Source organism: Colias eurytheme, chromosome 14 (genome assembly GCF_061535395.1).
Source record: "Colias eurytheme isolate Ceu_HAF_F1 chromosome 14, ilColEury1 Martin Lab GWU primary, whole genome shotgun sequence".
Taxonomy (NCBI): domain Eukaryota; kingdom Metazoa; phylum Arthropoda; class Insecta; order Lepidoptera; family Pieridae; genus Colias; species Colias eurytheme.
In genome coordinates this window covers 10,816,569-10,832,608 of record NC_142993.1, presented here as the reverse complement: position 1 = coordinate 10,832,608, position 16,040 = coordinate 10,816,569, and the positions used below count along the sequence as shown (strand labels likewise).

General features: G+C 35.3%; 1 protein-coding gene across 1 annotated transcript; it reads right to left on the bottom strand.

Annotated features, from left to right (window-relative positions):
- Positions 1-2,302: 2,302 nt before the first annotated feature.
- On the bottom strand, positions 2,303-15,174 carry LOC149903114 (uncharacterized). The gene is made up of 7 exons (XM_090109321.1): positions 14,343-15,174; positions 14,052-14,152; positions 12,945-13,131; positions 12,098-12,157; positions 7,884-8,073; positions 2,762-2,942; positions 2,303-2,344 (listed from the first exon to the last, which is right to left on the bottom strand). The coding sequence occupies exons 1-7, from the start codon at positions 15,172-15,174 to the stop codon at positions 2,303-2,305; spliced, it is 1,593 nt and encodes a 530-aa protein (XP_089965447.1).
- Between the last annotated feature and the right edge of the window lie 866 nt (positions 15,175-16,040).

The following is a 16,040-nucleotide window of genomic DNA, read 5'->3' as shown; positions in this document are numbered from 1 at the left end:
TCAATACATAGGTATTCTATAATTAATGCCATCCCATAAAAAAGTCAATTCATCGTCAATTTTGTTTCCATTAATATTTTATTAATCTAAAAATAATAAATCCTATCACTAGTCTCAAAGTGCACGTGCTTTTGCACTCATAACCATCAAGCTGCGACTTTTGGCTCTTTGGGACTTTCCTCGTCGTCTTGTGGCTCGTTGATTTGCGGGATTTTGGGCTTTTCACCATCCGCTTGGGTAAGTACCTGTGGATTTAGATTTAATTATTATTAGATTTATTCGTATTTCTTACAATGATTTCTGAAAAACTGTTAAAAATTGAAGTTGTCTGAACACGCGTTTAAATTTAAAAATAATCATCAAAATCATTTCACTCAGACGAAAGATATGATGTAATAAACCCTAAAAAAATACAGGACAATTGAGAAGAACCCTCCTTTTTTAATCGGTTGAAAGCTAATTGCAACATTCCCATGTTCAAGTGGCATGTAATGAGCACGCGATGCGCACACTTTCATTTATGACGATTGCAAGACGAGTCCTTGCATCCTGTGATCTTACGCAAAAATAATCAAAACTGTCCACGGAGCGGCAACATCGCAACGCACGACAAACGCATAATAATTTGCGGCTGACGCGACGTTGCCGCGCTGTTTCGATTTCAATAACGGTGGATAATAAAAAACAATGCAAAACAATATAGTAATGTATATAAACATATTTTAGAATCAAGTTTTATTTTAATACTATCTGTGCCGCGCGGTTTCACTTGCAGGCGAACAAAATTAAGTATTTCTAGCTTAATTATGACGTGTTATTCTGGTGTTTATGCTACACCATTGTCAAGGAATTCTAAATTATTTTTTATACCAAAAACAGATTCTCGAAGTTAATTTAAGTTTCGTTGAGCATAAAGTTAATATGGAAGGCAAAGCAAATAAACTGAATAATTCTGTACTGGCTAGAATTACTAAGTTACTTGAGGAACTTCAAAGTCTTCTGTTTGATTTCCGATATTTGACCAACATACATACATTATAACCATTGGGATTGAAATGCTTCTGGAATTGGTGCTTCACGAATACTTACTCTAATAAAATATAGATACCTATGTACTAATATTATTATTTCGTAAGTAATTCTGCCGTCTATCTCATTATCTGCATAAATAAATTTTGAATGTTACGGCATGGGAAGGAAAGCGAGTTTACATACAGACAAAAAATATGGTAAAGTTGAAATCTGAATAACAATTTTAAAATGATTATACAGGATCGCCTTTTTTGTTACAGCGATTCGTAGAAATAATAACAAATGTGTATTAATTATTAAAAAAAATAAATGAATGGCTTCATCCCGTCTCTTCTTTTTCTTGTGATAGTGGAAATTTTAACGACAGTGATAGTGGAAATGTTAGTAATACTGATAGTGGAAATGTTAATAATATTTATAGTGGAAATGTTAGTGGTATTGATAGCGGAAATGTTAGTAATGTTGATAGTGGAAATGCTAATAATATTTACAGTGGAAATGTTAGTGGTACTTATTGATAGCGGAAATGTTAGTAATGTTGATAGTGGAAATGTTAGTAATATTGATAGTAGAAATGTTAGTAATATTTATAGTGGAAATGTTAGTGATATTGATAGTGGAAATGTTAGTAATATTGATAGTGGAAATGTTAGTAATATTGATAGTAGAAATGTTAATAATATTTATAGTGGAAACGTTAGTGATATTGATAGCGGAAATGTTAGTAATATTGATAGTGAAAATGTTTGATTTTTTTCACTATAAAGTGATAGTTTTAGTGTAAGTGTAAGTAAGTCAGTGATAGCGGCCACGTCCATGGTGTTGTTGATGTTGCGGTGCTGTGCTGTGTGCTGTGTGCTGTGTGCTGTGTGCTGTGCTGTGTGCTGTGTGCTGTGTGCTGTGTGCTGTGTGCTGTGTGCTGTGTGCTGTGTGCTGTGCTGTGTGCTGTGTGCTGTGTGCTGTGTGCTGTGTGCTGTGCTGTGTGCTGTGTGCTGTGCTGTGTGCTGTGTGCTGTGTGCTGTGTGCTGTGCGCTGTGCGCTGTGTGCTGTATGCTGTGTGCTGTGTGCTGTGCTGTGTGCTGTGTGCTGTGTGCTGTGTGCTGTGTGCTGTATGCTGTGTGCTGTGCTGTGTGCTGTGCACACCCACCTCCCGCACGTGCACGGCGAGCTGCGAGCGCGCGGCGCCGGCGAGCGGCAGCAGCGCGCCCGCCACGTCCATGGTGTTGTTGATGTTGCGGTGCCACAGCTCCAGCACCACGCTGCGCCGCTGCTACTTGTAGCGGCCCGGGCCCAGCCACCCGCAACCGAATACCTGAGCGAATACGTAGCAAAGATATTATTTTAACTAACAATTTATTCATACAAGTTGCATTTTAACAAATACACTTCGAAAAAACAATTTTTAACAAAATTCACTGCCCTACGATAACCGCGTCCGTACAAAATTGAATAACAATCAATAACTTTCATAACTGAAAGAAAAGTTTCTGAAAAAAGAAAATCACTAACCACTCATATTATTTTTGAACAAAAACTGAAGTTTCACCACTACCACCAATATGAATCCAATCTCAATTGCTAAGAACAAGTGGCAAAATATTTTTTTACCAACAATTTTCATAGTCGAAAAAATAAACGTTTCTAAAAAAAATATGTCATGTTAACGTAAGAACTGACATCAACACCGACAGAAATACATGTAAAAACAACACAAACATCTCCCACCCACCTGGCACACGACGAGCGCCAGCAGCAGCAGCACGAGCAGCGCCAGCACGCCCCACAGCACGGCGAGCTGCGTGAGCGCGAACACGTACAGCGTGCGGTGGCACCACTGGTTGGGCTCGAACAGCGTGGGCGCGTAGTCCGGCCACATGATGCCGAGCGTCCAGTAGTTGCCGAATGCAAACCTGGACACAATTTTTTTTTGTGATGCGCTTCATTTCCCCTTCCTTCGAGCGGATTAGGTAAGGTTTTATTATTTTTTTAATTACTAAAAAGTAATCTGTCCACGTCAAAGGAATACTTTAAGAAGGACGGCTCAAATATTACAAATTTTAAAGTTGACGCAAACGGGCTACCGACCACAGCCACTGGCCAGCGACAGCCACTTAACGCTTTTTCATATAGACGCACCGTATGCGGTGTCGACCGCACTCGCTACAAAGTATTCACGCAAAGTATTGCGCGCTTCTGGCACAGTGGAAACACGCAATAACCACCGGTGGATGTGAACGGCGACCCGTTTGTGCCTAGCCTTAATGTTTTAAGTTACCTTTTATCAGTTATCTATCAATTAAAGTCATATCAAGGTCAATGAATTCAGAGCTTTGTCCGAACAAATATTAAAATAGTAGATAACTAATACGAATACGATAACTTATTTGTGCATTTGTACTTGTGATCGCGATGTACAAACAAGTACATTTCATTTAAGTACTCAAAAGTAAATTCCTGTAGCAGCAGTCTACTAAGAGTAAATCAAATGTTTACATAATATACATAAACAAAGAAATTGTAAACATCTACAACAATAACACATTTTCATACGCACTAAAAGAAAACAACTGAAAACGTAATCTCCCAAAACACTCCACAGTAAATATCCATATTACGTTACACATTTCCGATGATGGATTCACACGGGGTTGTGAATTTCCGGCCGACGTTCCTGTCCTTCAATCTCATCCCTAATTCTATTTGTATTTGATTTACATGAGTGCTCATTTTGCTTGCTTTTGGTATTTTATGATGAATCAGATTTATTAATAGGGATAAATTATTTATTTGAAATGTTTGTGTAGATTCGCAAGTGGACATTTCCGACAATGATTTTTATTTATTACGTAGTAAAAAAGGCAATTTCGCGAAATTATTCTGTGAGTAGGTTTTTTGAAGTATAAACTTCTTAACGCGCGTTGAGAGTAAATTTTCGAGGTCGCATCATGGCAATACCGTCACGTTATTGCCATGATGCGTAAGGTAATATTGGTACCTTTGCATCTTGCCAAAGAAGTTTCACTTCTGTCATGTGTGCTCGGACACACGCTCTTTTTTTTCAGAGAAAATAAAGGGGCCTGTAGGCCACCGTATGCTACACTGATTTATTTCTTGTCTCACGTTGGCATGGTGATAAAGTTTTTCACAACATTCAGTCATACACAAACGGTTTAATTTAACGGAATAGGTAGTATTCACGTTACTAAACCCTATTCTGACGGTATACTGGTCAACTCAACGTCATATTTCAACAGGGACGGAGACTGGGGACCTCGAATAGAACGTGACCTAATTGAACGACTCCCAAGAGAACTAGCAATAAGATAAACAATCATAATATAAAAACTAGATTTGAATGTATAAATAACAAATGCATTTTTAATAGCATCATTATTCATTCTTAGTAAAGATAAGTATTTATGTTCTACCCTGCTGAAATTCCTTTTAGCTGACTTTTCATAATTATACTTTTTATATACTCTGTAAAACGATTTGATATTATTAAAAAAAATCAACATTAAAGTTTATAAATAAATAAATTATTTATGAGACAATCAGCAACTCGCAGTATAGGGGCATTTTTATTTAGGCGTAGAATTACCGTTGTTATCAACGATACGGCTTGATATCATTCGGTACGTCAATTAAACGTCATTTAATGAAATGCCTTAACTATTTAATCACGAGTTTAGGCTATTAATGGAACAGCTGATCTAACCAGCTGCTATTACATACATAAATTATTATATTCGACAATATTCCACAGCAGAAGTAGGTTGAGATTGTCTTGTAAATTGAAGCTTTATTCAAATGGGGCTTCAAACTTAGCAATACGAGATCTAGAGCAAATACTAATCGAGTTAGAGAATTCAATTTTCGCCCAACTAGATAATATTAGTAATACGTTCATTGTTTAATTCGTATTTAGTTAAACGCTTAGTGTACTTCTGTAATCTATTAATTTAATATAGAGAGTATGTGTTTGTATCTGCGTATGTATTTAATCACTTTGAAATGGTTTTGTTAGATTAGTTTAGATATTGATTTAACATGTTAGTTCTAAGGTTTATGTCGATTGATTTTCGAAATAACGATTGTTTAATAAACGTATATTGCACAGTAATAATATGACAATATCCTTTATTTTATAAAAGGATGTTTTCTGATGTAAAAGGTATAATATTATATTGAAAGTTAAAGTTTTTATCAAATAGAACCTTCGTTACTAAACTTACAATTGAGAATATTGCGTCAACTTAAGAACCATATATAAGATTTAAAATCATTCTACAACTCCAGACGTACCTTATCAAGCAAACCACCCTCGTACCATGATGTCATAAAGCAGCATTAATTCCAGTGTGTAAAAGTGACGGAACTATATAGGTCATCTAACGCTATCAATTTCCCAAACTGGAAATAATACTGCTTAAAATATCCATCTAAAGGACAATAAAATGTTCAATGATCCCCCGGGAATGTACCAATTACATGAGGCAAAAATGCCGGTATGTTCTACGCTAACAAATTTAATTACACGTCAAAGGTTGTGGAGCAGCTTTGATGTTAATTGTATTATGTATATGGTAATGTGATAACGTTTTCGAATTTGATAGCTTTAGTTCTTTGAAAAATTTGTTGCTATTTATAGAATCTTTGTTATTTCAGTCTGAGTTTAGAAGTATTCATGTCACAGTAAGTTCGGTTTATTATACCATTTTGTAAAAAACAGGGTTTGGTTGATGGCCGTCCTAAAAATAAAAATGACACCACTTCCCACACTAAATCTGGCATTGTCCTTTATAAGAAAGTAGTTAATCTATCGAAGTAAACAAATACAAAATGGCATATTATTACAATTAGTGACATATCACACTAGCGGATTGCGAGCGGTTTCAAAGCGGAGCGGGTGCGCAACGAATACGTTGCGGTTGCGCAGCGAATTCGTTGCGGACGCGTGGCAGATGCGCAACGTTTACGTCGCAGTCATGTACACTCATTAACAAAATGGAATCCGTGCTGGTTGTTACTTATAACTTGTGATAGTATAATAATTATGAGATCATTATTTTTTACGAGTTTCATAACATGTTAATGTTTAGGGTATTGTTTTATCTATTAAATCTTGGTCGAAATGCAATCAGATAACTTAATTGCTCATTAAGAAAGTTCATTAGTGAAATAAATGTTAAAGCTCCTTAACTAAAACAGGGCTATCTTATTATTAGATAAATAGCAGTGAATAGAAAATTTTATCAAGCAACCAGCAACTCACTATCACTTTGCTCATAATTAGGTTCACAAAATCTCTTTATAACATACGTTGCTATGGGAGAGATTATACTGGTCAGTCGTTACATACTTTTGGAATGTATGGTACATTCTAAAAGTCCTAGTAATTCAATTTTATAGCACCTTTTTTTAACAACTCCAGTTGTTATTACATCTTTAGTTAACTGTTAAGTAAGTGCATTTCCACAGTACGGTTAAAAAATTGAGTGCTACAGAAACGATGGAAATATTGAATGGAAGTTAGGCAAGGCGGAAGGGCTGGCTTTTGTGCGAGAGTATACAAAATGACGCGTCCGCAACGAATTCGCTGCGCAACCGCGGCGTGTTCGTTGCGCGCCCGCAACGTATTCGTTGCGCACCCGCTCCGCTTTGAAACCGCTCGCAATCCGCTAGTGTGATATGTCACTTAGGGCCGATTTTTCAATGCTTGGATAAAACTTATCCGTCCAATAAAGTATTACACGATAATATTAAAATGTCACGTAAACTGTCAAATACGGGTCATTAGAATACGTTTTTAAAATGGTAGTTTTATACATTGTTCGACGAATAAGTTTTAACCAAAGATTGAAAAATCAGCCCTTAGAATATTTCACACGTCCAAAGCAATCTTCTAACGTACGTAACGTCTCAGTTATAAATGCATAATGATATTCCGTATGAATAATAAAATTTTACAACATCCAAAGGTTCAAATCGATAGAAAGGTGTAACCCATGTCTGCTATAATCTACACTGACGGTGCGCCCCACATAATCCTGTCTTATCGAATTCCTTACGTGACTTAGGGTCTATAACAACCTTTAACCTTTGGCCTGCTTCATTTTGTAGTACTACAATGAACGCAATCTCAATCAATTTTATAAATTGATGTGTGTCAAAGTTACAGAAGTTTTCCGCTTTTAAAGGAGTATTGTTGTTCATAAAATGAAAAGCTGAAATGAAATGAAAAATGCCTTAAAATTCTGATAGAAAAAGAAGTAAGTACATTTCTTGTTTGCTAGCTGACCCACGCAACTTCGTGTGCTTTGCAAAGAAAATATTTTCCGCTTCTGAAACATTTTTTATTGTTGCTCTGTTTCTATTGAACCAAGATATGATTTAAAAAGAAGAGCACGTGTGCCTACGTGTCAGAAGTGAAATACTTTTGGCAAGATTCAAAGGTATACCAAAATCGTCGCCTTACTCCAAAACGTGACGGTATTGCCATGATGCGACCTTTAAATTTTACTCTCAACGCGCCTAAAGAAGTTCCACTTCAATAAACCTGAAAAACACATCAATTTATATAACTCACCAGCCCATGAGAAACACGGTGAGGGTATACGCCACGACCTGCTTGGGCACCAACATGTATATTGAATACTGTTAGACGAGGTTCGGGGGCAGTCGCGGGTATATTGACCTATCTAGCTATAGAACTATCTAGCTATAGAACAGCTATAGACCTATTTGCTAGGACTAGCAGATAGGTCTATAGCTGGAGATATCTATTGTCTAACAGCACTCCTAGCAGATACTTAGTGTCTATAGCCGAAGATATACTGTCTACAACTCACCAGCCCATCAGAAACACGGTGAGTGTATACGCCACGACCCGCTCGGGCACGCTGGCGGGCGCGGTGCTGCTGCGGCTGGCGAGCTGCGCCCACAGCAGCCAGCTCAGCCCCGCGCCGCCCGCCGCGCCGCCCACCACCATGTACACTGGCAGCCGGGGCTCGGCGGGGCAGTCGCGGATGTATTGCACTCCTAAGATAGATGGATTATTGTTATTTAGGATTAATTTGCTTTAAATTCCTATTATTTTATACAGTTACACCCGTAATAATAAAACGATCTCTTAATTGAACCTTGATTAATTCATATCTAATATCATCCCACGCTGATAATATAAAAGTTATCTTGATATTTTGTGTGTTTTGTCTAAACTGTGTACAATTTGAAAATACAATAAAACATAGTATTTTCTAGTGTTTGATTATACGATAGGCCAATACTGTCAACACCCGGAACAATACTCCACATAATATCAACTACGGAGAAATAGGTGGAGGTAGTTTACAAATAAAAATTTTTGAATGACCGTCAAGACGTATAACATCTGTCTCCCCGTGACCACGCTCGCTGCAAAGTTTGTGAAATGTCAGGAAAATAATAAAATAAATAAATCGCGTTTAAAATCCGTTAAAAATCTTTAATTTCTAAAGTACAATAAAAAGACTTTACTCTCTAACTAAAATAATAGCATTTACAACCCCAAAGAAAAGAACTAAATTCAAGAATTGCCGCGTCAATTTTAATCAAATAATTGCTTAAATGATTTCCTCGTGAATATTTTATTCTACTCTTGTTAAGAAGTTGGCTCATCTTGAATTATTAAGGTTGAAATAACACGCCGGAGATTCTAAGATCTTGTCGTTTGCTTTGTTAATTTTATTGCAGTCAGAAATTGAATTGTTTTTTCGACTGTAAAACGGATTGCTACATAAAGATTTCTCTTTACGGGATAATCTAAGAAAATAATCTCTATGTAAGATAAAACTATATAATTTACGAACCCTATAATACAATGTCAATTTTGATTAACATACACTTTTCTTATGTATGTTTTTAAATTGTAATTGAGAGAAATACATTTTACTATTATTACCATTTACCATACCACAAAAAATATGCAACTATATATGTGTAGGTAGGTGCATCACTTATGATTGACAACCTGACAACCAGGCACTATGCAGGTTGACAGTTTTAAAGATTTATTCGAGTTTGGATGGAACATTTGGCAGGCCCGTAACTAATATGAAAACAAGATGGGTCATATTTCGCCTGACGTGTTTTATTCAATGTATTAATGCTATGTTTTGGACACATTTCCTGTAGAATGTGTTGTTTGAAAGGATGATAAATAGGTTAATTGGAAGTATGAATAAAAGACAATGAATTTTTTTATATAATAATCGGCTGCATGTATATTATATTCATTAATGACAGTGAAAAGGGCTACAGTTAATTTTCAATTTATTTGGATGATCTAGTAGCTTTTAAAAGCGTTTAGTTTGACCGTTAAAACAAGAATTAACAAATCAACAGACATGAAAACTAAAACATAGAGACATCTAAAACGAACAAATAAATAAAAATCACAAAACAGTTTATCCTCTTTTAAGAAGAAACTTTTTCCATTCAATTGAAATAACTACGAGCCATAGTTTCTCGGCAATTGTTCACAAAATCGATTACACGCCGTACCAAAGACTTAAATATTTAAGAATTGCTCGCCAAATAGAATTCTCAAAATAACTGCCGTAGGTGTTCCTTGACAAAGGTTTTATGTAAGGAGGGTTTAGTACTTGAAGAAAATTGCTGTAGGTTTCTTCTTCTTTATTGTGTACAAAAGAGTATTTATGTTAAGTATTTTCTTTTGTTTGATTGCTATTAGTGGGTAAGAACTAAGAAATATAGGTAATAAAGCTACGAGGCTATTTCATTGTGCTCGCTCGCTCGTTCTTAAGTATTTAAAACGTTAGACCTGTATTTGTCATTCTAAAGCTTTTTAATGTCCAACATTATTGATTGAATTTCAAAAGGAAATAAATTGTTTATTTCTATTCCTTAAGTCTTAATCTTACTTTTTGACTCTTCTCACTACTGTCACAGTATTACCATATATTGTAATACTGTGCTACTGTTTTAATAATAAAGTTTAGGACTTGAAGTATAATTGTTGCTTAACACTAGAGCGCTCGCGCCTAAAATTTTCCTTGAGTGCACGCGTGGGTCACATATGTCACCCAATACGACGCACGTTTTTTTTCATAAAAATCGTAGTTAAAAAAGCAAACGAAGTACTTATTTATGAATCAACTTTATTTTTAAGTGATGAAACAAAAAAAATATCAATATTTTCTCATTTTACTTAAATTATGAGCTAAACATAAACCTCTGTGAAAAGTAACTAATTTATTACTTATTGTGATCAATCAGTTTTTTTTACTTTGGAAACTACAAATTTGGTAAAAATAATCATCTAATTATAAAGTTTAAGAATAAGTTGTTCTTATCCAATAAAATTTTATTTTCAACTAGGTTTCCGCCCGCGGCTTCGCTCGCGCAGTCAAAGAAAACCCGCATAGTTCCCGCTCCCGTGGGATTTCCGGGATTGCGTCATTTTCCCGGGATAAAAAGTAGCCTATGTCCTTCCTCGGGTATCAAAATATCTCCATACCAAATTTCATAAAAATTGGTTCAGTAGTTTAGGCGTGATTGAGTAACAGACAGACAGACAGAGTTACTTTCGCATTTATAATATTAGTATGGATAGAAAATAAGTATGTCCTAGCACTCGAATATGAGTATTTTATTTCGATTTTAGTTACCCATATATTAATAATTTCTTAAAAGTATAAATTGATCATAAGAGCAGTAAAAAATAAAAGCGGTATACTTGATTTTCACTCGTAATTGTATGATTTCAAAAACTTCCTAGAACGCTCGCGCGGGGGACATGCGTCACCCATGTACCCACCCATATTTTCGCAGAGTACACTTCGTTGCACCAAGGAAGCTGACACGCTGCTAAAATGTCCGGTGATTGGTAGTCGGGGAATACCTGAGACAACAACACTCAAGCACGATTGTTTAAAAAAATATTTAGCAATATATAGCACTGGGTGACGCGTGCGCTCTAGTGTTAATTTAATTATAATGACGACCGTTCCTTGATTTCAATTAAAATAATTGCTACCATTATTACACGTTATTCGATACGAATGAAAATAATTAAAACTACAATTGAGTAGCAGGAATAGGTAGCATATTTAATTTTAAGTTCGTCTTGTATATTAAATTTTGAAGTAAGTAGGTTCTAGATGTCTTTGTTTAATTGATTACATTTTTGGATTGCTTGCTTAAAATTTTATTCGGTAAAACAAATAATGAATCGCATTATAAATCTGCTATAATACTATACTGATATTGTGTACTATCATTACTTATTAGTAATTAAAGCAATATTATGCTCGTGTGTAATTAAACGAAGAAAGACCTAAAACATGGTTAATTGATGCAATCAATCTTAGAAAATTAGTCAGTGTCGTGTGATTTATTAAGTTTTCAATAGAATTCTAGGTGCTACTAATTAATAGTTTCTTGGCAATTTCTGAAAACAGGTGGAACTAGGAATCATTCAAAATATTAATTACAATTCGACCAATCAGATTTTAAAATTAATATTAGTGTACAGCATCAATTGATGAGAAAATATTGAATAAATTTTCCACAAAAATTCAACGAATATTGAAACATGGCTTTGGCACCTAAAAATAAGATATGAAATACTTCAGTATATAAATAGAATAGTGTGGTATGTACTAATATTTGATATTGTCAAGCTTATAGGGCCTCTACGTAGATATCATCCATTTGCTACGATTCTATATTTAATTTAGGTTTTATAACATATTTTACATAATACTGTTTTATATACGTAAGCTTACAATGTGTAACGATTTCTGTATAAAATTTTGGTTGGATAGACATAGACATAGACAAAAACTTGTTCAATATCCCAAACAATAATTACCTACCTTAAGACTGTTTATTAATTATAGTTATAATAAGATTTTCTTTATTGCATAGTACGAATTTGCCTTTATAGTAAGTATCCACAAGAACGATTTTAAAGGTTGGTTAAAACAAAATATTGTAAAATATTTTCAGTACGCAATGAATCCATTACTGTAGATACTAAAAATAGCAAAGTATTACTTACCCATAATCAACATAATAACAGGTAGCGTGGATAGACAAGCCAGGAACACCGTCATTACAACTGAAACAAAAAACTTAATTATTTAATGCCATGTCATTTTAATATTCCATTGACGTTACTTTGTTTAATAAAAAAACCGGCCAAGTGCGAGTCGGACTCGCGCACCGAGGGTTCCGTACAAACCTGCAAGGTTTTTTATGGTTTTCGTAATTTTTCCTTTATCTATGCTATAAGACGTTGCTTCGTACCAAATTTCAAGATTCTGGGTTCACGGGAAGCACCCTGTAGGTTTTGATTCCCTTGCAAGTGTCGAAAATTTGCGGCATAAACGGCTGTATCTTTTGATTGCGTTGGCTTAGAAGTTTGATTTTTTTACAGCTTCAAGGGACAGTAGACCTGAGTAATTGATATAAATTTCAGCTTCATACCTCCACGCGTTCCTGAGAAAAAGGGTCTTGACAGACGGACGGACGGACGGACGGACAGACGGACAACAAAGTGATCCTATAAGGGTTCCGTTTTTTCCTTTTGAGGTACGGAACCCTAAAAATGTTACTTTGTTGAAAATAGAAATATAATCAATAGTTAAATATAATTTGATGCAACTACCCTTAGCTTGGCATATTAAAATAAAAATAATAAATCTAGAAATGAATTTAAATATGAAATACTTACAAAAAAAATATAAAATATTCAAATCATGTTAAAAGTTGTTTACCAATTGCACATATTTTATTTTAAGACGTATTTTTACATTTTTTCTTAAATGTAAATACTTTAAGGTCTATGAAGATACTTCTATAGAAAACCGCTTTTTTCACCAGTAGAAATAGCAAAATAAACTCACTAGTCCTATTCATAATCTTAGCGGCTCTGCACACAAAGTCCACGGTTCCAGAAGCTTCCATGTTGGCGTCTTTCAGCTGATAAGCGACAGAGCCGTACGTAGTGAGTCCCACCCCGAGCCCCAGACCAGTCCTCTCGCTGTACTTGGCGTGCTCGCCGCACAGACGACGCTGTTCGTCACCTGATACCTTAACGACAATTATAATGAATGAATGAATGAATGAATAAATACTTTATACAAAAATAATAACAAAAAACACAGACAATAGGAAAACGTACAAAAAGGCGGCCTTATCGCTAATACAGCGATCTCTTCCAGGCAACCTTAGGTCAAGGATCATGAGAATTACGTCATATATTGAGGTCAATTATATTTTAATTCAGAAAAATATGTGCGTGTTCTAGTGTACACACGTAAGAAGTGAAACTTCTTTATGACCTTATTTTTCAAAAAATAATCCATACTAATATTATAAATGCGAAAGTAACTCTGTCTGTCTGTCTGTTACTCAATCACGCCTAAACTACTCAACCAATTTGTATGAAATTTAGTATGGAGATATTTTGATATCCGAGAAAGGACATAGGTATGCTATCTTTTATTGTGAAATATGTACCACGGGCGAAGCCGGGGCGGACCTCTAGTTTACTATATGCCTAAAGAAATACGTCGAATCACGCGTGGTAGGGATAAAGATGGCGCGTAACAGAAAAGTGTCACGCGTAACGAAAAAATGTTACCTACACTAAATTTTTTTCCAACCCCAATAAAGAAGTTTCACTTCAATAAGGATTTCAATTATACTGAAAAGGAAATTGCTAGGAAAAATAGAAAATAAGTGAAATATTTTACTTGTTATTGCATAGCACGAAGCCAGAAAAATAGCTTTATCGTACTGTGAAGTTTTTGACAATTTTTGTCTCTACAACATAAAATATAATTTATAATAAATAATATAATGTTTAAATGAAAATAAATAAATATGAATATGAATATTAAAGTTATGTGAAGAAAGGATCAAATTGAAATCTAAATTTCAAAGAGAGATGGTATAGTTAAGTAATTGAGAGACAATAAATAAAATGAGAACATTATAAGTATACGAACTTGACTAACAGAGCTGGAAGCTCTTCTCGATCCAGTATCGGACAGAGCCTGTCTTCCTCCCACTGATGCTCTGTATGGTGACACGCTTCTTCCTCGAGTATCTATAATAAATACATTTAAAATTGTTTAAGATCTGCAATAAAAATTGTTGTTGAATATTTTTAATTTCATAATTCATTTGGAAGTGAAATTAACGAATTTACCTGTAAGTGAAATATAATAAAGCTTACGATTAATAACGCAAATTACAATTATAAGTGGTACGTGAAAATCATGGCAATAATAACTCACTTGCTGTCTGACTATCTTCACTTGCGCGCCTCTCTCTAGAAACCAAAGGTTCTTGGAAAGTTAACGTCAAACTTCCCCGCGGGCTGACTCTCGCAGCCTCTATGTCACCAGCCACCAAACTACCCCTTGCACTACGTTCTGATGGAGCAATACTTCCTCTAGGGCTCCTTTGGCAATCAGGTATTAACGAACCACGAGGGGTCCTGTTCAATTCAGAAAAGTCCTTCCTCAAGGCATCAGGAGCTATACTCCCTCGCGGACTTGTTCTAGGACTGGGCCCCAATTCTTTCTGATTACGAGCTGGATCTATTTGTATACTCGCTACGGAATGTCTAGGACTCCGCCCCACATCTGGTACCAAGGAATTCCGCGGTTGATTCCATGACGTGCCTTCTGGGACTAAACTTCGTCGCGGCGTTCTGGCGGTTGCATCTGGAGTGATACTGTTGCGTGGTGATCGGTTAAAATCTTGTGGATTTAGGCTTAAACGTGAACCATACGCCTGTTCAACGCCTAAGTTGTTTCTGCTTGGTGCGAGACTATTTCTGATTAAAGCAGTTTCTGGTGTTATTGAGTTTCTTGCTGATCTTGTCTCTGGAACGAGGGAATGACGCGGGCTGCGATGGTATCCCTCTAATGCTGCATCGGGAGCTAAACTTGCTCTGGGACTTCTTTGTGGTGGTGGGGGTTCAAGCTCATCGTCAGTTTCTGTAGTAGCTAAAGATGCTCGTCTTGAAGTTTGTGCAGATGGTCGAGGAGATCTTGTTTGTGGCGACGTTGCCGCGCTTCTCGAAGCACGCCTGCGTCGGGAGGATGAACTTCTGTGCAGCATTTTGACTGTATTATGCAAGTATTAAATATAACATTCTGCGCTTTCTTTAGATTATTCCTTGTGCATCTGTAAACAAAAAAAAAATTATAAGTAAATAATACGATTGTTAACTTGCTGTAAAATGTTAACATTGCTTGTACATAACAATCGCTACGCATTTCCATATAAACGCTTCATAGAAAATAAATACCTACACCAAAATTTAATTGACGAAATAAAAGAAATCGAATCGTGGAGACAAAAAAAAACCTCAAGGGAGATTTCAGTATTCAATCCAAGGTATTTCGCAAACTCCCTAAGCTGTCTCAGACTTTAATTTAAAGTTCTTAATTTGGAAGCGGCCAATTAATCTAAATTATATTTGAATGGCGCTCAAGTAACCGACACAATTTGTAGCAGAGGATTTACAATACTGACGCTTCTTACGATAAATTAATTTTTACCGTTATTCAAAACGTGATCAGAATTTTAAAACGCTCAAATATGATGATAATATTAACGAAAATATGAATTTACAAAGTACCGAGTTGGTCGCTTACTTTGTAAAGTTCCATTAAGCAAAGTGGACCTAATGTAGCATGTGATTTTCCTAAATTAAAATGTTAGCGAGGGGAAAGTTTATGAAGAAAATGTTATATTAATATTTTATTTTAATAAAGAAATATAAAAGTAACATTATATTGCGTAGAATAGAATAAGTGGTAATAAGGATTCGATACTCATTTTCTATAAAGAAATTATAAGACATACAATAATTATTAATTAATGTTCAAATCACATTGCATAGATATAACATACAAATAATAAACAGTGCTTTTGGGAAACAAACACAATCATAACCAATACCAATAAGTAATAGAAACCAT